At 40.2% G+C, this 24141-nt stretch overlaps 1 protein-coding gene across 1 annotated transcript in view; it reads left to right on the top strand.

The window, feature by feature from the left end:
* Positions 1-24141, top strand: part of ARHGAP28 (Rho GTPase activating protein 28) — a 76061-nt gene that overhangs the window by 17317 nt on the left and 34603 nt on the right. The window contains exon 2 of the mRNA XM_059479349.1: positions 23645-23844. Within this exon, the coding sequence (XP_059335332.1) occupies positions 23645-23844 (200 nt within the window). The remainder of the gene's footprint in view (positions 1-23644; positions 23845-24141) is intronic.

Genomic DNA, 24141 nt, shown 5'->3' with positions numbered 1-24141 from the left:
CTGCAGTGCATCAACTGTGCTGCTCAGGTGCAGACACCCAGCATTTTTGCCATGTGGAAAAACACACTCGCTAGGAACACCACTTCTGCTCACCTGCCCCCCGTTCCCTCACCACTTCCACTACAACAAAGTTTGCCTGGCATTGCAAACATCCATCTGTCTTCAAATAGCTGATGTGGTGTCTAAACAGCCAGCCAGAAAGAAAAACAAAAATAAAGGAAATATGTACCTCTTTTCTTCAGTTATAAGATTAGCCTAGGTCCTGAAAAAGACAAAAGTATAGTTCTGGGTCATTGATTGGATTGGATTTCTAGTCTCAGAGGGTATGCCCATACCCTCTGAGACTAGAAATCATTCTTCACTGGACCAGAGCACTGTGCCTCATAGGGCAAAACAGCAGCTTTAAAATTGCCATGTAATTGGGTATGGGAAAATCTCTGGCTTTTTGTTTTTGTTGCTATGCTTTTCTTATACCGCTAACTTTCTGTGTGTATTACTGATAAAGAAGCAATTCCATCACTGAAATGTAGCCATCTTAGGATTATAAAGTGACATTTTCTGCCTGAACTGCAGTCAGAGCATGGCTAGGGATCACAGCACTCTGCATGGGCACGGGTGGGCTGCAGGCTGCTGATGGTAAACAGTGATTTTCAGGGTAGCTGCTACAAAGAACAGCAAGCAGGAGGCTTTTGTGTCTGACTCACACCTCCAGTGAGTAATAATAACAATAATAATAATAATAGTACACAGCAACATTTTCACAGCACACAGAAACAGACACAGGTGGCATAAGCAGAGGTGGCACAAGCAGCAGAGTGAAATTTCATGATCACTGTAAACAGAGCTGAGTGTATGCCGGAATTTGTCCAGAATACTGGACACAGCGCTGCAGACCTGTCAGGAAATGGATTCTCATGGGAATTCCTGGTAGATTTTTTATACCCAAACCCCCAACTAGATGTTGGTGGGGAAGAGAGTAAAGGGCATCTTCATCAGTTAGTGCTTGTATGTATCCTGTGTGGGTGGCATTGTCAGATTTCACTGCCTCCCCTTTACAACACATGCTTTTCCCCATCAGCTATAACCCACCACTGAGTTACCAACTCATGTCCTGTAAGACATAAATTGCGTTCTCAGCTCTTATGAGGCCTCATGAAACTCTTGTCCATTGGAACATCTGAAGAGCACCGCCTGCAATTGCATCAGCTGGCAAAGAAGACTTACTGTAGTCTTGGCAGTGTTGCCACAAAAGCCTGTTTGAAACATCATGTTTTATAAAATATCTTGAATTTTATCTCTCTGATCCAGAACTTCCTATTAGTTTTAATCAACAATTTTCTTCTGTCTGGCCAATGCCAAAAAAGCACTGCCAGTGAAACCATTGGTGCTGGGATCAGTATCAGCTGTTAAATGCACAACAGGGAGCTGAAGAGCTTTGCTGCAGCAGTGATGCAAGAGGAAATAACTCTCAGATAACTATCTTGCAGGACTCCATGACACCTGTGACATTGTCATGTGGCTGGTGTCCTCCCCAGGCTTCCCACCTGGGTTTGTGCAAGTGTGAGAGGGACTGGGAAACAAAAGCTGTGAAGGGCAGGTTCAGGCTGGCCCTGAAGTGCTCTTCTATCTCTGTTCACGAAAACCCTGGGTTCATGTATATCTTGTTTGCAGGACAGTGCTGTTGAAGCCAGAGATTTCTCAATGCTGAGGAAAGCCTTGATCTTGAAAGCATGCAGGAACCCCATTCAGGCTTTTGAAGGCATGTACATTGACGAGGAGCATGCCCATTTCCCAGTGTCTTTGCCAACCTGAGTCTCCAGTACCTTCAGCCATTAAGATCTGCTATGACAATAATAATAATAATAATAATAATAATAATAATAATAATAATAATAATAATAATAATAATAATAATAATAATAATAATAATAATAATAATAATAACCTTCAGTCATTAAGATCTGCACGATTAAAGGAAAAACACCACTTTCAGCAGTGCTAGTGATGATCTTGGTTCCTTAGGTGGCACTAACGTGAGTTTGGCTGCTCTGGGTGTACCAAGTGCTGACCATGGTGGGCTCTATTTCTCTGGATTGAAGCCAGGAAAACAGATCGGTGGTGTCAGCTACAGTTCATGCCCTATGGCAATGGTAGATAGTACTGTCTCTACTTGTTTTTTAAATCTCATACTAATATTTTCACATGTTATGTATTTTTGGTTTTTTATGTTGAAATGTCTGTGACAGAATGGGTAACATAAACTTTTAAACTTGGTAATAGAAGTTTTTTTGTCCTGTCTTCTATTTCACTGCATTGTAAAAGACAAGCATCCTAAATTCTGCCTGACTGCCAGTCCCAGTTCTGCTTTCATGTCAAATAATTAGCAAAATCTTTGACTAACCTAATATTTATACATTGTAATTAGATATGTCTTGGACTTTTGTATGTTTCTGTTTAAAGGAATGGACCTTGGGAATGGGCAATTTGTGATGGATTGAGCATATTCAAAGTCATGATTGTGTACAGAAAGTAAAAACTTCTTTTTTCCTTTGTTTCTTTCCAACAGAATTCTCAGATGTGATGCCTATTAGGGATTTTTAAAAGTCATTTTACTGGAACACATTTCATGATTTACCGTCTCACTCAAGTAATATTGCTGATTAAATTAGCATTACCTAATAAGTGAAACTAGTAAGGTATTTTGTCCAAATTAAATCTGCACCTTTAAGGAGAAACAAATTGGTCATCAGAAACTCACCCCAGTTCTTAAAATAAAAGTTACTGGCCAAATATGAATCTGGCAGTCACTTTTGAAGTTATATTCCAAAGAGCAGATACTTTTGAAGAACATCTGTTAATATAAAAATATCTTGATACATTAAAGTGGTTTAGCTGTAGTTAGTTCAGAAGTACTTGGTTAACATCTAAGGGAGGAAGGGGAATAAATATCTTGTATTTGGCAATCAGTAAGCCAGAGCTTTTACCCATTGCTTGGCTTTGTTTGGGTTTAAATAATGTTCCTCTGTTTTTTCTCAAGCTGCAGTAATCCTTTAGCCCTTGATGTCATGCATACTGGGTTTTCTATACTCTTTATAATAATCTTTGAACACTCAGCCCACATCATATGTTATGAATATTCTTGTTTTGGAGTAGAGAGGCAGGCAATCATTTTAGGCAGCAGGAACCCTACCCCTAACATTTCCCTGTGTGTCAAAGACATGGAGCAACATCAATCAGAAGTAAAAGAAAAACAAGTTTGAAAGATGGTTTGGGATGAGAAAAAGCAAAATGGGGAAGGACCAGCAGAAAAGATTGCTTTTAAAGGTCAGAATTTCACTTCTTTGAGGAGTAATCCAAACTATACGTAGAAAAGCCTCTTTGAGGCAACAGTTGTTTCAGGGTGTAAGTGTCGTTGGACTCATGGTGAAGGGTTGGAACATGGTTGGAGGTTGGAACTAATGATCATAAAAGTCTCTTGCAACACAAAGTATTTTAACATTCCATGGTTCTATGTTTCTGTCGTCAGGCTGTTGGGAGAAATTGGTTCTGGAGAACATAGAAAATGGTAATATTATAGACAATCATCTCAGGTTGTTCTTTCCAGGTGAAATGTCCTCAGCAATATCATCAGTGGTAGAGTTTATAACAATGCATCAGCAACATCAGCAATATGAGCAATTATTTTCTTCTTCTTCTTTTTGCCATGTGACTTGGAATGTTTGTTATTCATGTCCTCCTCAATTGGTAACTCTTCTTCCAGTCTTTTTATTTTTGGCCTTCCTGGTTCAGCTTTTAAAGAAATATGACTCTAAGGGACACTAAGTGGCTTCCTTAGGGAACTGTTCTGTAAATTTTTGGAATTAGGATAAATAAAAGCTTTTCTATGGTACTGTTTAACGCAAGAAGCAATACAGGCTTTTCTTGGAAGATCCTAATAGGAGAATATTTTCAGAAGTCATCTTTGACAATTTGTATGAAAACGAAGGGAGGAAATAGTGTTTGTCCAAAGATCAAAGAGCCATCTGAGAAAAACTGTGTTTGTGAATTCAGCACAAAACCCAGCTCCCCCGTCACTCAGCTCCAGCCACTGTTTCCAGTGTATACATGGCCCTGGCTTATGGCTATCGCAGTGGGCCCTGCAAAACAAGCTCAGTCCCTTCCTGCTAATTTACCAGTGGAGGAGGTGTTTTCCGCCAGGCAAGTTCATTTGTCAAGGTGACCTTCCCAGCCTGCAGGAGCGCTCCTGCAGATAAAGAAAGCCGCCTCAGCGCGTTTGTGAAACCCAGCTCGGCGGCCTTCTGCAAGGAGGCACAGGGGCGTCCCAGTCTAAACCCTTCCTACCGGCCCTCCAAGGATTTCTCTGTTCCACAGGTTTTGTCAACAAAGGCTGTACATTTTGCAGTTCTTTTATCATGCTCTGTAAACCCTCTCCTCTTGTCTGACTGCTTTTATTCTCTAAGTGGTCTTGAGGTTAAGTATTCTCTTTAGAAAAAATCCCTATTCTGTAAATTAATGGTCTCCTAGGCAGAGGTAAGACCACAATTAAATCTTAATCGATCATGAATGTAGGTCATGATCAAGATCAAGTGTAGGTCATGATCTGGGCCTTGGCAGAGGATCATTTCACAGATCCTCTGCCAAGGCCCAGACAGAGGAAGCAGATCTCCAGAGATCTCCTAAGTGAAGGTTTAACCTTCCATGGTATCTGAGTAGTTGATGGCAAGTCTGGACTGGTTGGCCATGGAATACTGTTTTCTTTCTATCTATACTGTTGCTTTCAAATACATCACTTATTCAATTTTAGCATATTGCTGTTTCTATACCACAAAAAAACAAGGCAGATTTGGAGCATGTGCACTTAATGTATCCCAGCGTTAATGTAAAATCTAGCTTGGAGAAGAACCTCTGGTTTTTACTCACTACAGCTGGAATAGATCACTATATAGAGACTCTGGAAAGAGCAGTCATGTTTCAGAAGAAACCACCACACAGTTATAATCATGCCAGTTGAATTTCTGTGGAATAATTAATCCAATGATAATTATTCCAGTTCCTTCCTTGTAGTTTTATTTTCATGCCTGCCATATGGCATCAGTTAGACAAGTCCTTAAAGCTATTCCCCAGCAGCCATGACCTGTTAAAACAGGAGACTGTATTCAGAAGTGGAACCAAAATAAAAGGAACATTTCTTTTTCAAGGGAAAAAAAAGTTTGGGTTGATCGGAATAATCTATAAGAGCATGTTTTGAGCCAAGGAAAAGAATTGGCAAAAATCAGAAAAGCCTGAACCATTTCATTGCAACATATTCTAAAATAACTGCTTTCTTTCTGATTTATGTGGATTTGACTTTCAACAGAAAAGTAAAACAAATCTCTGAGATCAAACTGTTTATTGTTCTTCTGAAGTTCTACAGGAAAAGAAAATGGCTTTGTTTCAGAATAACTTTAAATGAAGACCTTGTTCAATTACTTGTTTGGCCAAAGCCCTGAAAAAAATCAGCTATTGACACAGCTGATTGTTTATGACTGGCATAACATTTAAATTTAGAAAAAGAATAGCATGAAACCATGTGTCAGTATTTATCAGATGTATTGCATTCAGTATATCTGCTGAAATATTCCATCATTATGTCCCATATAAGGAATTGGTTCAGAATTACTTTTCTACAAGACAGAATTACTTTTCTGTAAGACAGAAAACTCAAATATGAATAAAAATGCCAGGGCAAGCAGATCCTCAGAGGGACACCTGTGTATATGTGTTCACCACTTTTTGTTTTTCATTGGACTAGGGCTCACCACTATGCTGGTCCTGAAAGAGTGAGGCCAGAAAATTATGTTTAAGGATATTTACACACTGCTATGGCAAGATTTTAAACCTAAAGATTTGTTTAAAATTTAGCTAAAGAAGATACTGTATTTTTGGAGGTAAAATATGTTAAGTAGGACAGTGTATCTAGAGGGTCACACTTTTAATTTTAAATGCCCAGTGAGCAGTTTTTATCATGTATTAGATCTCTGATGAGTCCCTCACTGTTTCTCCCTTTATGAACAGCAAGAGAAACCTCCCAGCCAAGGGTGAACTGCGTTGCTCTTTGGAGATGATTTTCTGCTGGATGTGGCAAGCAGCATCCTAACTCACACATCCTGGTTCAACACAACTTGAAATGTCAGGATGCAGGACTTCTTGGAGTCTGGGGAGTGTTTAATTGCCAAGAGCAGCCAGAGGGAAGATACACTCATTGTAAATTGCTGCTCCAAGCTGACCTCCATTTCCTCATCTCCCTTCCCAAAAACATTTTCCTCTACCCCATGGGCAGGTAGCTACAAGGAACAGGTGTTGAAAATTTCATATTTCAAATTTCCTAGGTTTTTCATAGGAAAACCTAAGTCAGTGTTACCGATGATTGTATAAATTTCATCAGAGAGCAACCTTGGGAAAAGGCAATCCTAAATCTGTATTTATATGACACAAGGAGAGCAATAGTGGGGACAGTATATCACTTCACTGAGATGATGACATCCTTGAAGGAAGCAGAGAGGGCAGTCTCATGACTATTCAGCCTAGAGGTTGCCTTTGAATGCCTGTAGAAAGTAACACTGTAGAGGTATTTAGTTGGGATGATACGGACTAGCATAATTTTATAATGCAGTAGGAGCTTCCATGCAGTTTCTGGTCACCATCACCACCAGCTGGATTTGTAGCATGAACAGCCCCACAGTCCACTACCAAATTCCTGAGCTATGTTCTCTCTTCCTTGTAGTTTGTCCTTTAAAGCATGACCTAGTAGTCCCCAGACAGACCTACAGACAATGGTAAACAACTAGAAGTTTTCAAAAGTTTCAAGGATTTATGCAATCATAAAATTTTCCCAGAAGAAAGAAATGTGACGTTAAGTTTAAAACACGGAGCAAATTTAACTTCAAGATGAACTGTAAAACCAAATGACTTCTGGTTTTGCTCTTTTCTGCCTCTTAGGAAATCTGTGTCTGATTCAGGAAGTCCTTTCCCTTCTCTCTCCTTTGTTTCAGTCTTTTTTTTTTTTCTTTCTCTGATTAAATAACAGGATTTCTTTTCCCTTTATTCTGCTGTAGGGTTTTAGCCATGTCTTTGGAGGAAGTGTAGGATATCAGAAAGCTTATAAACAGAAAGTTAGCTTTTCCTCCTGTATTTCAGGCTGGAGGAATGATGACAGGAATGCCATAAATTTGACAGACCTGTTTAAGCATTTCAGTGCATAAACAAAGGTTTGGTGGAGGGAGTAAAGTTTGACCAGCTCATATGTTTTTCATGTTCAGGAGTTATTTCTTAGGGCTCCTTTGACAGCTGGCTGTGGCAGGGAGCATTTTGCACAGAGTGTTTTCTCATTCCCCAGCTGCAGCTCAAAACCATCCCCTGAATCTCACAACTTTACTGATCTTGTGGCCACAACCCAGTTCTGGGCCACTGTTCATATAAACCTGGTGAGTGCTTTTTTCAGTATTCATCTGGGCCCCCCACTGATCATCCCACTGTAAGGAAAGGAAGAAAGGCTTCCCCATAAATATTTCATTTCTTAACAGCTGTACTCTGGCTCCCTTCTCCTTCTCTCTGGCTTTGCACACTAGGCTTCTCCTCTGGGTGGAGCAGCCATCTCCATGCAGAAAGAACTCCTCATTAATTTGCATCTGGCCATTTAGGAGCTTCTGCATTATGCTAATGACAGTGTCTCATATCCCTTTAGAAGAAAACACATAGGCTGGCTCTGTCTTTTTCTGAGCCACCCCACAGGGACTCTCCTGAATTACAGAGCAGCTTAGTGCTGATTACTTTTTTATTTCTCCTCTTAGGAAACGGATAAAAGGTTTAAGTTCTGACACAAACAGGAAAACATACTAAGAGGATTTATCCTGAAGGCATCTGCTCTTTAAATAGTGATGGAGCAGTGTCAGTCCATTTCCCAGAAGGGCCAGAAGCTCCACCACTCTTTGTTCCCGCAGCCCTTGTGTGACTAGAGGCAGAATATCCTGTCACAGGCTTTCAGATAACTCCCAGAATATGCAACTTGATGATTATAGGCTGAGGAGGGATTCACTGCCACTAGGAGCATGAAGAAGTTGGGTTTAAGAAAGACTCTGCTCTGCTCCTTTACGGATAACACCAAGGCTATATTCTCCTCTGAGGTAAGACTTTGCAGAATTTACTAAATCAGTAATTTCTCAGCCTTTCAGACTATGTTCCCTCCCTCTCACTTTCTTAAACAAGGAGTGACAGGAGGGGGAGTGAGCTGTCAGAATTATCACCAGTGGAATTTTCCAGCTTTACCAGGCAGGAAAGGGGGGACAAAAAAAAAATGTTCCACTGTAGAAAAACAACTGGACACAGTGCAAGTGTAAGCAACTTCAGAAAGTGCATATGCATGGTTTGATCAACTCAAGCTGTATGAAAATATGTCTCAAAATCTATTAATATAAACCCTTTCAAGGTTTTATTAATATGGTGTTCATCTAGGAAGTTATACTCTGTTATAATATTTTATTTTTCTCTGTAATAATACACGTTCCTCTGGAATAATATTCCAGACAGAGAAGAACCTTCACTTCAAATTGGATTGTTCACAATTTTTCCTATTTTTGCTCTCATTTGATTGGAGGTCAGAAATTTGCCTTTTTCAACTTTTGCCTTCTGAGGTCATATGGTTGTTTATGGCAATTACGTGGATTTCAGCTCAGTGTCATGGCCAGACTCTAACTTAGCTTTGTGCAAGCTTAGCCATAAGGAAAGAAGAAACTTATGATTTATTCCATGGGAGGAAAGCCAGGTCTGACAATTGAAGTGATGCATTCATAGAGATTACATGGGTAAATGAGCTAAAAGGCTTCTACATTGACAAATACATTATCCTAATCCTCATTTTTCAAATTGTGCTCAAATTTGGCTTGATTCTGTACATTTGGCAGACAAGGATTTACAGATAGTACAGTCTCTTTCTAATGGCTACTTTCAGTTTGAAAGTGCTTCTGTCTGATAACCAGGTAAAAATCCAGTGTGGCAGGAGACTGGTGGGGAAGAGCAGCTAAAACTGTTTACCTAATAATGAAAACAGGAGAAATTCAAGAGACTTGGAAACTAGGACTTGTCCACATAGTTTTAAGGAAACTGGAATCTTGTTAATGTAGTCTAAATAAATGGGAACAATAGACCATCAACCCAACACTCACAAACAGGCTCTCTCCTCTGTTGCACAAGGATTCCAGGGAATTTCTCTCCTGCTGAACTGCCTGGCATGACACTCACAGCTCTGCACCTCCAGAGTAAACATCAGGAGCACTTGAAGAGTTTCTTTTAGCTGTTTTTGCACTGGGACAGTTTTCTCACATACTGAAATGGCCAGCACAACCTTTCTGGTTCCAGAGTCCCCCTGCAGCAAAATATCATGAGCTGGGGTCATGACCATCAGCAGAAATAATACTCCTTGCCTTGGGGAAAATTTTTCAAGGATTTCTTACTCTGTTATTTCCTCCATAGGGGCAGCAGGAGGCCTGTACTGGGGGTCAAAGGGAAGTCTGAAATTGCATCAGATGCTGTAGAGCAGCATAAAATTATGACCATGGTCAAGGTGATGACTACATAATTGATTTTAATTGACTTTGATCAGGATGAAAGAGCAAGTATTTTCTTCTTCCCTTGTCAAATATGAAGTCTCACTGAAAGGAAATCCAGGCAGCTAATATCTCTGGAGGTTTGACGTTTGATCCTTGGATTCTAGATTGATTTGTTTGGAAAAGTTAGTCTAATCAGTGGGATTATTGAGAAATTTCTGCTGGAGACTTACACTCCTAGCACCAGTAGAGTTTCCAAGTCCCAGCAGTGTTCTGTCAGCTTGGGGGATAGAGTTTACTGGCATAAATTATTATCCAAGCTCCTTTTTCTGATTTTGTGACCCATTTCTCATATGAGTTGAAGAAATCTGAAGGATCTCCCATCACTGGGTTTTCCTATGTTTGGTCCCAGTGATCATGTATATACCATGAAAAGGCAGCTCACTCTTAGATATTAGGGCTTTTTAAGGCAGGGCTTTACAGGAAAATTGCAAAGTGATTCCTAATTCAAAAAGTCTCTGTGAAGCACCAGAATGTAGATGATTCTAGACAGCTAAAAATTCTCCACTGTTGAGGTTTTAAGATGATGATCAGATTCTGATGAAAATTAACCCAGCAATTCTAAGCAATATTGTATTTTTCTTCAACTCTTTTAATTACTTCTAGAAAGTCTCTTCAAATACATTATTTTGGAAAACCTTAGGTGGTGAGCAGTGTGTAAGTTATCATAATGATACAGCAGTCTCCTAATTTGTCAGATCTTTCTCCCACCCAAATGATTCCAACTTCTTTGAAGAAAAAGTTTTCTTATTTTGATTTATGCTTTCATTAAGCAACTGATTAATGTTGATCCTCTGCTTAATGTTGTATAAAACATTCCATTTTATGTATTATCTAGACTTTTTCACAATGGCTTTTAGGAGATTACTAGAATGTTCCCTCCTTTTGTTGCTATCTTTGTTGTATATTCATACATTTATTTATATGTGAATACAAATCCATATAAATGTATAGTAATCTTCCCCTTAGGATACTGTGAATGTATGTCATAAAGGAAAAGAGATTAACAGTAGAATACAATACAAACAGGCTGACTTTATGGCAGTCTTGCAGAAAATCCTGCCAAGCAAAAGAATAAATAACAGCTGTGTTAATCAAAGACAAATTTAAAAGATAAGGCTTGAATTTAGATGGTCAAAGTCCCAGAAAACTGGGCAAGATTATTACCCACATAAAAAAGAACTCCAAGAACAAAGAGTGTAATAATATACAGTTAAGTTGAAGGCAAATTTTCAAAACTTCTCCTGTGACATAAAGGCCTAAGTCAAAACTGACTTTGAGAGCAGGAGCATTTACTTTCCTGTAAATCCATAGGGTTTGTGCTCTGGAATCCTTCAGTCTTTCTTGGAAAGAGAAGTTGGTTGATGGCCTGCCTTAGTCCCTTTTTGGAAGGATAATCTGTAGTCACCTGAAAGTCCAAAACCTGTTCCGGTCCAAGCAGAGGCTGAATATCAACCCAGGCTACTGACTCAAACCAAAGAACTAAAGGTACAAGCACCATTATTCCCTGTTATACTGGAAAGCCATGTGTCATCTGGTTTGGATTAAATTCACAAAGATGTGTTAGCCTGTTCAAGATCCTGTGGAAGCATTTTGAATCAATTGTAACTGACGTAAATATAGTCCTGGACTGGAAATCATCCAGAGAGAGAGAGAGCTGAAGCAGTTCAGCCAACATGCATTATATCAAAAGCATGGATAAGTAATTTGGTGTCCTTATGGGAAGGATAGCATTACAGTTTCACAACATTCATAAAGTGCCTGCACAGTGAAAGATCTAACACAGTCATTAAAAGATGGATGAATGCCTGATGAATCTTCACCTCCTATCATGGATCATGGCTCTCTTATCTAGGCAGGTGTGGGAAGAGGAGCATGAACCCACAATGACAGAGGGCACAACAACAGCTTAGTTGTACTCCTTTGACAGGAGTATGTGAGCTTCCAGACATGATTTACTATGTTTGCATAGCAATATTAATTACTTTTTAGTTGTTATCTAGACAAGAATATGTACAGGATTGCAAAGCTCGGATGGAAACTTCAGCCAAGCTCTGTAGGACTTACTGAAGCAGTCCTTTTACTCACAGTGTACCATGGCTTTAAGTCACAAAATAGTACTTGTATTTTTAGCCCTCTTCTGCAACAAAACGTCTGTGTCATTTCGGAGATTTCATTTCACCTGCCTCCATAATTTTTAATTGATGTCTTTGGAGTTGGGATATGATGAATTAGCTCTTGCCTATATAATTAATGAAGCGCTACAGGGAGTGGTTGAGGTGTTTTGATAATCAAGAAATTCTGCTGTTATCTACTGCATGATGGTTTGATATCTGGGTTCACACTCTGGGCTGTGACTGGCAGGGAAGTACTCAGCTTAAACAGGCAATTCTCTCAAGTCCTCTCTTCCGTTGTCTCAGCATAACCCGATACAAACCCCAGAGAGCTTACAAAAAGCCAGTACAAAACAGTAAATGTCAAAATAACCAAGAGTTATCCCTTCTTGTAATACGTGATGTCTACAAAAGGTGCTGAGGAAATTTCCAGTGCAGTTCTGAGCCATCTAAGGTTTCTACTTCCCAGGAGAAGGTGAATGGGCATTTTGTGCCTTTGTTAAGATACTTCAAACTAAGGTACTATGCCTCTATGTCTTCTCTTCCTCTCAACAAGAGCTTTTTTTTCTGTGAGATTTCCGAGAGCTACATCTTACTCCCCCAGCATCATTAAAAACGTTAAGAAAGTCAAACCTTACACACAGGAGTCACTTGGCTGACTTCAACAGGGCTGCTTGTTGGATTCAGAATTACTCTCATCACTCAGGCACCAACCATATTTTGTAAATATTAATAGCCTCTGTAGCTCTAAGAGCTTCAGGAGCTGCAGTATATTTGAAAACCTAGTTTGAAATACCTGGCATGCTATAGCTTTCCTCAGAGTCCTCATGGATGAAATATTTGAGACAAACCTCAAAAATTATATAAGCTGGAGAAAGTGGTAGTTGAAGAAAACTGGAAAGCTGTTGTGCATCATGCATTAGTTTTCCCATTTAAAAGGTGATTTTTCTTGTTCTGGAATTTGGCTCTTTTATGGGTATTGTGAAGACGTGTGTCTTAGTCTAACATTTCCTGCTCTCACTGGAGTCCCAGTGGTTTGGAAGCACCTCTGATTCATTTTTACATAGAAAGGTCATGTTTTTCACAGGCATGTAGTACAAAAATTTGGACACAATTAGAAAACTACCACTTAAGACCTAGAGGGTGTTACCTTGACAGCTCTCATGAAGATGTTCTTTCCATCTCTTTACTATAAGCCTAAAAATCACTTTAAGGTCGCAGAAAACCTTTTATACTCCACTGAGAGGAACTGCATGGCCAAAGTATAAGAAAATGCATTGGTTTTTTTCTCTTGACTTCTTCATTCCTCCATTGAAGACCTGAGAATATAACAAACTAAATTTGATTTTGTGGTCCGTTGTTTCCTCCTAAACTGTGAATTTCTGCTTTTTAGAGGCCTGTGAGAACCTGTTTAGTGTTCCCTGTCTGTTGTGTTTGTCTCCATGAAATTTAGCCTCCGCTCATTTTCAGCTCTTTTGTGTCATTTCTTAAGATGTTGTTTGCCATCATCTCACCATGACCTTTCATAGTATTGGCAATGCTACTAGACTTATCTGGCAGCTCAGGAGGTTCTTGCCAGCACAGTTTTGTACCTACATTTTAAATGAAAACTCTCTAGACCAATCTTCAATAGGAGTCTTCTACCAGTTCTTGATTTAAAATCAGATTTATGTTTACACAGTTATGTTTGTATAGTTACTGATGTCCTGAATAGGAGAGATTATCAAATAATAAACTGAAATTTAATTTTAAAGTGAGTAAAATGGCTTAAAATTTTAACCAAAAGAAGATGAGTGAATTAGCAAGAAATGCAACCTTCAGTGTTCCCCACAAAATGTGGGCCAAAAGCCTATTCTGATACAGTTTTCTTCTCAACTCTTGAGGGTGAAATGTGCACCACATCAGCAAAACATCTATTGGTTCAACAGAGACAAGAGGATTTACTTCTGTTAATATTTCCTGGCTGTTTGGGATTTTTTTATTCATTAATTTTTGCAGAATGTAAAGCGCCCTCATTGCTTTGACTGAGCTTTTTACAAATATTTGGAACTGAGTGGAAAGAGGGGCTGGTGTGTGACTTCTGCTGATAAGGAAATACGACAGGCAAATGCTGTTGGAGAGATGTGGGAATACATCCACCAGCTGCAGTGCCCATCTGATGCCCTCCCTGTGTGTTTTGGTGTTGGTGTCACCTCCCCCCTGCACAGAGAGCCCTTCTCAGTTTCTCTGCCTGCTGCACTCCTGCAGAGCCTCTCACCCACCCAGCAGCACTTGATTTCTGGAAAATGGAAGGGGAAGGGAAAGAAGCAGGGTTCAGGGACGTCTGCAGACAGAAAGGGGGAGAAAATTAGAGATGAGGCCTCATATTGCCTCAGGTCATCAACAATAAAGTCACAGACCATTCAGGTCATTGACTGGAGTTTCCACATTGATGTATTTTCCATCATTTCCATCAGTTTTCAGCTGATGTCTAACCATTTTTGTTCAGGTAAAAATAGAAAGCCAGTGCTCTGAGATATTCTCCACCTGTGTTTCTTTATTCATTGCACATTCTTTATCTACACTGCTTTTTAAGCAGTCTCATTAACAAAAAACCAGACTATTCAACAAGTGTGGAACACTTTCCAAAGTAGCTCATAAAATCTTTCCCAATGTACTTGAGTGGCAGAAAATAAAATTAGGCCCATATCTTGATTTTTGTTTGGCTACAGAAATTTCCAGCAAATTTTTCATTCCTTCTGACTGGTTCTGTACAGCACAAAGTACAATAGAGCACAGAAAATACAAGCTGAGAGTCCAAAATTGCCAGACAGCCAACCCAGAACTGCCGAGAAAAATTTAAATGGTGTACATTTGCTCAGGAAGTTTTTGTGTTTAGTAATAACTTCAACATTAGCAGTACCACAAAGAAGGATGTTCTGAATTTAAACATAAGGGATAAATTAAGCCAATGGGGTTGTAACAGTTTGTTGCAATCTGAGAATCTGATCCAGGATTTTCATGACAATGTGAAGTTGTCCATCACTCTGTCAAAAGATTCAAGATTATCTTCAGTGAATGTGCATTTTTTTCAGTAAAATAACTTTAAAGGTAGTGTTTAAAAATTCAGTGTGTTACTTTACATTTCTTCAGTCTGGTCCTGGGAACAGTATTAAGCCCAATGTTCAAAACATTTTGTCATGAATACCATTCATTATGAAAATGTAAATGAATACATTAGAGTTTACTTATTCATATTTGTAGCTCAGCCATGGCCTTCAATATACATTAAAAACATCTAAAGGAAAAACCAATAACTCAAGTAATGCTTGTTTGCTTAGGTCCTGAAGCCTTTGAAAAAAGTGTAATGGGTGGAGTGGTGACATTTACTTAAAAGCATTCATTAATTATAGGAAGGAAGAAAGTAACGGCTGGACTTCACTTAAAACTAAGCACAAAGAAAACTTCAAACACATGTTGCATGACTTTAGGCTCCTGTTTACATGTTCACTCTCTAGAAGTATCTGCCTCCCTTCATTGCTTATATCAGGACCTTAAAGTGCTTACACTTGCAATATATGCAGTTTCATGAGATACCTTCCAGTAGACAGTATAGTCCAGTTCCTTATGCTATTACCTTAAGTCAACCAAAATGACAGACTTTGTCTTTTGAAGTGTTTCAGAAAATCATACAAATACTCTGAGTTTCTTAATGATAATAATCATTCTGGTTGAAAGGATAGCTCCTCCTTTCCCATTTTTGTCATAAATGGAGGCAATGTTAGAAGATGTATTGAAAGCTGTAGAAAGTTTGATCCCTTATATTTCAGTGCTTCATTGTGTCTGCTGAGTATTTTGATATTTATTTTTCTTTAAAAACCCTAATTTGTGGTTCTAGAGCCAAAACTCTCCTAAGATTGTCAAGTTTACATCTCACATGGATTTTACTTAGTTTGCTTCTTTGCTTGGTGTATGATTTGGGCCCCACTGGAGCTCTTGAACCTGTGCATTTCCTGCAGTTTTAACTATCCTGTTGTGTTATAAATAATGAATCTGGCTAAATGTGAGTTGCTGGCAGAGGCTAATCAATTTTATTGTAAAAAAATATTCTGGATCAGTCTGTGCATTACTTTCCTCCTCCTTCTAACTCCTTGGTGCTTGTAGTTGCACACAGAAGGATGCACAGTGGCCTGATGTACTCCAGCTGACATGAGACCATGCTGTACCCAGGGAGTGTTTACAGGGCTCTTGGTTACCTTAGAGGTGACACCATCAGAGCAGTAGGAAGCAAAAGAGCGTGACAGCTTTTCCACTGCCTTTTGTGAGGTTTTCCTCACTGCTGCAGATAGCTCTCTGAGGAGGCACTGAGTGCGTGCAGTGAACAGCATCACACTTTGTGCAGTACCAGTGTTTAGACAGAATCTAATTTATTTGTGCTTCCTGCTCTCCTTTTCCTTCATGTGACTCTTAACCATCTTTGCTTTCTACTTTGGTTAACACACTGCTTGCCCTGAACTGCAGAACAAAACACTTCTGCCTCATGCTATTTGTGTGCCTTCACTGAGTAATTCATGCCAAGGACTAGTAGTAAATGCAGGTCTGCCACCCAACCTATTTTCAGGGTCAGTCCAGGTGAAATCTGAAGGGTTTGCCTTGGATTTCGGAGTGCTTAGCTAACTAGGATCTCTCTGGGTGAGTGCCAGATGGAATTTATGGAGACATCTACTCAACAGAAGTGGATAAATTGTACAGTGCATGTGCAGTGAGCCCGGTGCTCTCAGAGCCTTTCATGATGAAGTGTGACATACATCCAGTGGGTTCAGTGCTCAGACACAAGTCATTTGTACTGTAAAGGCACAATAGAGCAAACATTTTCTGGAAACACGGGGTTTTCGAAGCCTACAGTACATGGCCAATATTCCTGTGTTTCTTTGTCCTACCCTGGGTACATGGATTTGTTTCTCATAGAAAATAAATAGGTCTTAGGCAAGCATCAACACAACAAAAGAATTTGGCAGTTCTAACAATAAATATATGTTGGAAATATTTAAGATGTTTGAACCAGCTGCTCATGTCCAGCTTTTGCCTCCTGTGGGTCATGTCCAGATGTTTCTTATCTTGCCCATACCCACTGAAAATTCCATGTGACATATTCTGCATGATCTGTTCATGTTCTTAAGTCATCAGCATTGAAAACTGGCTTATACTGCTTCCTCTTAATGTATATGAAAAGAATTCTTTCCAATTAACTTGAAAAAAAATGGTTAACAGAACATACTCTTGTTAATCATTTGGGAACCCCTTCTGCCCTTTAGCAACAGCTTTGTTAGGAGAAAGAAGATGAAATAGAGTCCCTTTCAGCTTTTGACAGACACATTGCAGCCATGTAGTGCACTGTCTCTGTTGGATTGGGCCAGCACTGAAGTGATGTGATTGCCAGAGTGCTGGGGTGGTCTGGGTTATGTCCCCAAAGGTCACTGTTGCCAGCAGGCAATACCTAGAGAGTATATTCCCTGAACTCCCCAGGCTCAAAGGGTTTGATTGTGAGAGCCCTCACACTGGAACCCACAAACAGAGAGAGATTCTTCTGCAGTCTCCATGTTTGGCTGAAGAGGGGCCACAATGTGGCCTTTGTTAGGGCAGGGAACTTCCCTGCCACTTACAGGGACGTTGCGTAAGAGACAGCTGAAGAACCCAAGGTAAAATGCATTTTTAAATGTTGGCAGGTAACACTGGCATGCAAATTCTGCAACTCAATCTCCTAACTTCTGTTACTACCTTGATGAATTGCAGACAAAATATAATTAAATAAACAAAGCTTTTAATTTCTGTACATATTACAGATCTTTTCTCTTTTAAGTCTTTAAATCTAAAAATTCAGTAGACAACCCCTTTTGATCCTAAAAACCATAGAAGTATAGAACATCCTGAGTTGAAAGGGACCATAAAGATCATCCAAGTACAACTTCTAGCCCTGTGCATGACAGCCCCAAGAGTCACACCATGTGCCTGAGGACATTGTCCAAACTCTTCTTGAACTCTGTCCGGCTGGTGCTATGACCACTTCCCTGGGGAGCCTTTTCCAGTGCCCAACCACCCTGTGGTTGAAAAAATCTTTACCTGATATCCAGCTCAAACCTCACCTGACACAGGTTCATGCCATTCCCTCATGTCCCATTGCAGGTCACCAGAGAGGAGATCAGTCGCTGCCCGGGCTCTTTCCCTCATGAGGAAGCTGTGGACTGCTGTGAAGTCTCCCTTCAGTCTCCTCTTTTCCAGGCTGAAAAAACCAAGTGATCTGAGTCACCTCTCATACAGCTTTCCCTGTAGACAGTTCACCATCTCTGCAGACTTCCTCTGTATGGTCTTTAACAGCTTTATATCTTATACTGTGGCTCCCAAAGCTGCCCAAGTGCAGAGCAGAGCAGGACAATCGCCTCCTTGCTGGGCTGGTGATGCTGTCCCTGATGCCCTCAGGACAGGGTTGGCCCTTCTGGCTGCCAGGGCACTGCTGACTCATGTTCAGCTTGCCATCAACAGGACCCCCAGGACCCTTTTTTGTGGTGCTGCTCTCCAGTATTTAGTTCCTCAATCTGTGTATATACCCAGGGTTGACCCGCCCCAGGTGCAGAATCTGGGGTAAAATTCAAGTTGACAGAAACATATTTTGAAGAATCTTTTGTAGAATATAAAGATAGGCAAAATTGAGAATTCCTATGTTTTGAAATCTAACCAATACAGTAAGGTGATGGCTTATTTTCAAACCCATCTTTGTCAACAAAAGAGTGATGAGATTCACATGTTTTTGGAGTTCTGCTGGACCACAGGATGAGAAAATTAATAATGAAATAAAACCTTTCTCTGCCTCTCACTCAAATACTCTTTTACAAAGCAGGGCAGTGTGACAGCAAGAGTGAGCATATTTAAATATTTGCTATGCCAGATGCTAGAGAGAGGACAAGGAAGCTTTAGCATCCACTGTCTACAATTTGCCTAACATCTGCAAGATAATCAGAAACAGAAGTGTGTAGATGGAGTTGGGGGGATATTGTGATATATTCCCTTCTCTGTGATCAGAAGCCATGAAGCATGGGGAGAAGGAAATAAGCAGACCACAAACAGTGCAGGAACAAGGTCACCAGGAAGGAACCAGAAGATGAGAGATTTGGGTCAAGAGTGAACTGTGCACAAAAGTACTATTTCCCATTGCTGGTCTCTTCCTTTGCCTGGAATTTGTATACATTTTATTTAGAAGAAAGAGATGTATTGGTACATGACTGCTAAAAATTCAGAACAGTTCTTAATAACAAGGAATAAATGTTTTTTCCCTGTCAATGCAAGCTACTATCCCCTTTTTTAGATATGGGAAAAGCTGAACAGGTAGTTATCCTGATAAAATTATTGCAGTGTGAAAAGACGGATCTTCATCCTATAATGACCTGGACAATTTGATTGCTTCACCTTTCCCAGTCTTATAAAAGTGACTAATTGTGGTGAAGCAGGTTCAGGACCCACTGAATGAAATGAAGGATAACAGCCCGCAAGAATAAGATGTCCTCTCCCTCTGTGTAAGCAACAATCAAGTGCTGTTTTTAACTACAAGATGGCTTTATTGCTTCAATTTGTTTTATGGATTCTTCACCATCCATTACTTAATCAAACTCAAAATACAAGCTTGGCTTTATCATTACTGAGCCTGTGAGCAATCATTAAGTGTCACTGAGCCAGCTCTTTGTGTGGTTTTACAAACCTTTATTTTGAGTATAGGGTGGGAACAGCTTATTGGATCTGGCTTGGCTGTCCTGAAATCGATAGGTGGTATCAGATCCTGAACACATACTGCAGTACATATGCAAGATAAAATATGGGGTCAGGAGGCTTGTTTAGCTGATGCATTTCATCAGTGTTATACACCAGGCCAAAACCAAAGTCAAACACAGTTGAATTAGCTTTCTCTAGTGCCCCATGGAAATACCCTCCTTCCCTGCAATAGTTTTTCCATGGAAAGCTTTCTAAATTATGTCATATTTCTCCTTCCTGACACTCTTTAACTCTTTCTTCTGCAAGTATCCAGTAATAGACAAGTTCTTTGATAACATTAGTTTTTATATACTTTTCATTTTTTTTTCTTTTTTATTTTATTCCATCCTGAAAAACATTTCGGCTCATTCAGTGGAGTTGCTATAATTTTTGCTCAGTGCTTTTAGTTTCATACTCCTCTCCCAACTTTTTCCATCGAGGAAGCCAGGATCTGAGATCCCTCCTGTGTTTAATTTAATCAGCATTTCAGATTAGCTTACTACTACCCATGTGTGTGAGGGAACAAAAGAAACTTAGCATGAACTCTGTGACTGCTGCTTGCTTAAAAGGACTGGTTTACCACTTTCCTGTAGGAGCAGCAGAATCAGCTTAGTGAAAACTTTTTATTGTTCTGAACTTCTCTTGAGACACTGAGAAAAAAAGACCGAAACAAAGGATGGCTTGAGGGTGAAAAAGGTGTCAGGAACAGAGGTTGTCTGCTGCAAGGGTTCCCAGGTAACAGGCAGCCTGGGCTTCTTTAGCTGTTTCTGAGACAGACAGATTGCTGAGTCAGTGCTCTTACAGTGTCCTTCAAGAATTAATTAAAGCAGTGAAGAATATGCTTTGCTTCCTCAGTAGGATTTTTTTTCCTGAAACTGTTTTGAGCAGTTTTGGCTGGAGGAAATGGGAGACAACTGCCATTATCACATAAAGGCAAGACCACTTCCTCCAGGACAAAAGTCACAGGTATATGGGTCAAAACAGCAGCTGGAAAAAAGATGGAAGTCTTTCAAACACATGAGCTTTAATTAGGCAGACTCAGAATAATTGGAGAAGGTTTGTACCAGACCACCTGGAAGCAAGCTTCAGATGTTTACCAATAAGGATAAAGCACCTCTGCCTAACCTTTCTTGTTACCGGAATTTTACACAGCTTGATTTAATCTGGGTTGGGATAACAAGCCTCAAATATGAAGTTCTCAGGAACTTTGTTCAGCTGATTTTCCAAATAAGCTCCATACTTGTAATATTGTTGTAAATGCACATTAATTACCCAGGAATCTTAGACGTATTTGGCAAAGCTGGTTGCCACAGCAGTTGTTGCTGTTTTACATGATCTATTTAAGCAGTTAGCTTTCTGGTATGGTAATATTACAAAATAAGCACACTCACTGTGGGGAGAAAAGCAGCAACCCACTAAGCCTCTTTCTTCCTAATATGGTGAAATAAAAAGCCTTGGTCCCAGCCAGCTGAAGTGCTGATGGAGCCAAAGCCCAAGGATCAGAGTGGTGTGGCGCCTGAAGAGCACAAAGGTCGTGGTCAAGATTCACACTGGGAGGGCAGGAAATGTTTAAATTCCCTGACCATGACTAAATGATGGGAGCCAGTGATGCTATCAGGGGTGCCCTCTTCTCATCCCAGCTCGTGTTTGATTCCAGAATGGTGAGAGTGTTCCCTCCTGCAGTTGCCGGCTCGAGAGCTCTGGGCTGTGCTATATAGCATGTATAGGGACTTGATTTCCACAGAGGTTTATATTAAGCAGGGACATGAATTTCTCAGTGAGCAGAAATGTTGGGATCTCAGGCCCCAAGCTGAAGAGGAGCTGGTGAGAGAGACAAGCTGTGGCAGAAGGACAGACAGCCCCTGGTGTCTCCTCTGCTTGCACAATGTCCAGTGAACGGAGGCCCCAAACACCATTGGAGTTCCAGGCAGCTTTGCCTTTTTCCTTACTCGTGTTCACTATCACCTTTTGAACAAAAGAGCTCATGTTTTCACAGCAACAAGCAATGTGTTGGTGGGTGCTGTTTGCCCCGTCCCACCCAGCTCCCAGCTGAAGAGATGGGGTTTTCTGGCTGCTTCTCAGGAGTTCTGCTTCTGCTGGTTAAAAGCTCTGCTCAGGGATGCTTGGTACACTATTAACTCATCATATTTAAATCCAGTGATCCTTGCATTTTTCTTACTTGCTAATGTGAGGATGAGACATAGATGAATCCACAAAAGAAAGGGAAATCCATACAAAAACCCCAGAGGCCGACATGTCCAGATGCATAATTCCGGTGATTATAATTTATCAGGTACCCCAGCCATGTGAGGCTTTGGGAATAAAAGCCAACTGAAACTCACATCTCCCCAGAGGGAGAGCAACAACAAAAGCGTTTTAACCACAGTTGTGTCACAAATTCCTCTCGCATTTGGCGGCTGTGGCTTGTTCTAATTAAAACAACAACAGTTTCAGCACTGTGTTTTAAAGCAAACAAACTGTTTACGAGGGGAGAAACGGAGAGAAACACTGAAGACAGCACTTCTCTTTCCAGAGATTGTGTCTCCACCACCACACTGAGTGTTCTCTCCTGCTGCAATGTCATCACCCATCAGAAAGCTTTGCTTCCCAGCTTTGCTTCCAAGAGCACAGGGGCTGATTTGGCAGATGAATCATCCATATTACACCTATGAGTGTTCAAAAAGAGACGAAGGCCTGAGCTTTGCCTTTTATAATGCCTGATCACGTCCAAAGTTGGGTTTGTTGTGCTCTGTTGTTCCCACCACAGCTCCCCAGCCTGGAGCTCAGATCTAGCCCAGAAGGACCTGCCCAGATAAAGTGAGGAGGCCCTGCAAGCCCCAGGGAAGCATCCAGCCCTTCACTGGCAGGGAAGGATGAAGCAGGAGCAGCAGCGCAGTGAGGGAGAAGCATGCTCAGTCAGCTTTATGAAATAATACATTGTTTATACATCCATTAGGAAAACTTTGATAAGGAGGGAAACACTGAAAAGGAAATATCTTTTTTTCTAGTGGAGTAAAAGTGATGCCTGTGGTTTTAAACAAAGGCGTTTTGGCAGGATCATGCCATACAGAAGAGGAAGAGAAAGGGAAACTGTATTTGAATTAATTCAGATAAGTGAAGGTCAGAAGACCTTAGGTCAGAATTTTCCATTAATTCCTATGGCCTAGCTCTCTGCCAAAATTGTGTTACCTCCTAACTCCTTTGTACAAATATTGTTGTGGTTATTACTACTGATTGCTGTATCTACTGCAATTACACATACAAAAGCTGTTTACAGTATTGCAGCCATAATAATGCGAAAGAACAAAGTCAGGCAATTTTCATGGTGGGTGTTATATGAGATTTCGAATGAATTTGTATAACTCTCTTCAGCATGTATTTACGGTGGGGAAAAGACAAGAACAAAAGAGCAAGGAGCAAACCTAGTTTTAATTCAATACCTGTATTGAATCTTAACTTGAAACTTGTTTTTTGGTGAATCAAATTTTTTGAACCTTGATCAAAACCTCTGTTTGACCTAGAATATACTACTTTAATTCAAAGTCAGATTTTGTTTAAAATTATTTTAACTTAAGAAAAAAAAACCCAAATCTTTTTTAAAGGCTTTTTAAATTAAAAGTAATTCTTTTTTCAAATTAAAATATTTCAAGGTTTTTTTCTTTTTTGGAGTGAAGGTGAGTTTGTAAAATATTTCAGTGTTCCCAGTTCTCATTATTTTTCCCCAGAGAAGTTTTCGCTGAGGCATTTCATCCAGTAAGCAAAACAGGAAGGGATAGAAAGAGAAACTGAGGCAAAAAGAAGTGAAAATAGTTTCCCAGTGTCTCTTCAGTATTAGAAGTAGAAATTGTGTTTCCTGAGTTCCCTCTAGATTGGGAAATACTGAAGGACATTAAAGAGATAAGTTATCAGATGCAAAATACATGTCCAGCCTTTATTGTTGTGAGCAACGGAGATCATGACAATTACCAGGACTGTGTACTTGGCCTCTGAAATCTTGTTCCCTACTTCCTGGTACAGCCACAGGTCAAGCACTGGTTGCCTGCTCCGTTTGAATGGCACAAGTTAGCGTGATAGAAAGATGATTTTCTTTGTATGGCTTTCTCTTTTCAGAAAGTCTTTCTCTCGTTGTCGAAGAATTAACAGGATGCTTTCCAACGAGTCAGTGCCTCCTGCCTTCAGTCGCTCCAATTCTCAGGCCTCCATGGACAGCACTTCCATGGAGGACTTCTGGTGTGAGGTGGAGAGCATCAAGGAGAGCAGAGAAGATGGACCTGAAGAAGCAATGCTCTTGGAGTTCAAACCTGCTGATGGTGAGCACATGAACACCACTTATTCCTCGTTCCCTGGCTTTGCCTCCTCTCTAAAGGGTCATGGCCTGATCTCCTTCCTCGCATCACTCAGTCTGAGCAGAAGTACTAGTCTGGGTCTATAGTCATTGTAGCTACTCTTATGAACATCACAGTTAACCACTGGCAAGAAACAATAATTGTCCGGTTTATGCACTGGAGCCACTAATTAACTTCTGAAGTAAGTTTTGTTGCATTGATTTTATTTGTGCTTTGGGAAGACAGATACAGTGTAATTCAGAAAAGAGAGGCACTCAATGA

Source organism: Ammospiza nelsoni, chromosome 1 (genome assembly GCF_027579445.1).
Source record: "Ammospiza nelsoni isolate bAmmNel1 chromosome 1, bAmmNel1.pri, whole genome shotgun sequence".
NCBI classification, from domain to species: Eukaryota; Metazoa; Chordata; class Aves; order Passeriformes; family Passerellidae; genus Ammospiza; species Ammospiza nelsoni.
The sequence above is the reverse complement of the archived record's forward strand: the minus strand, read 5'-3'. Positions and strand labels throughout refer to the sequence as shown.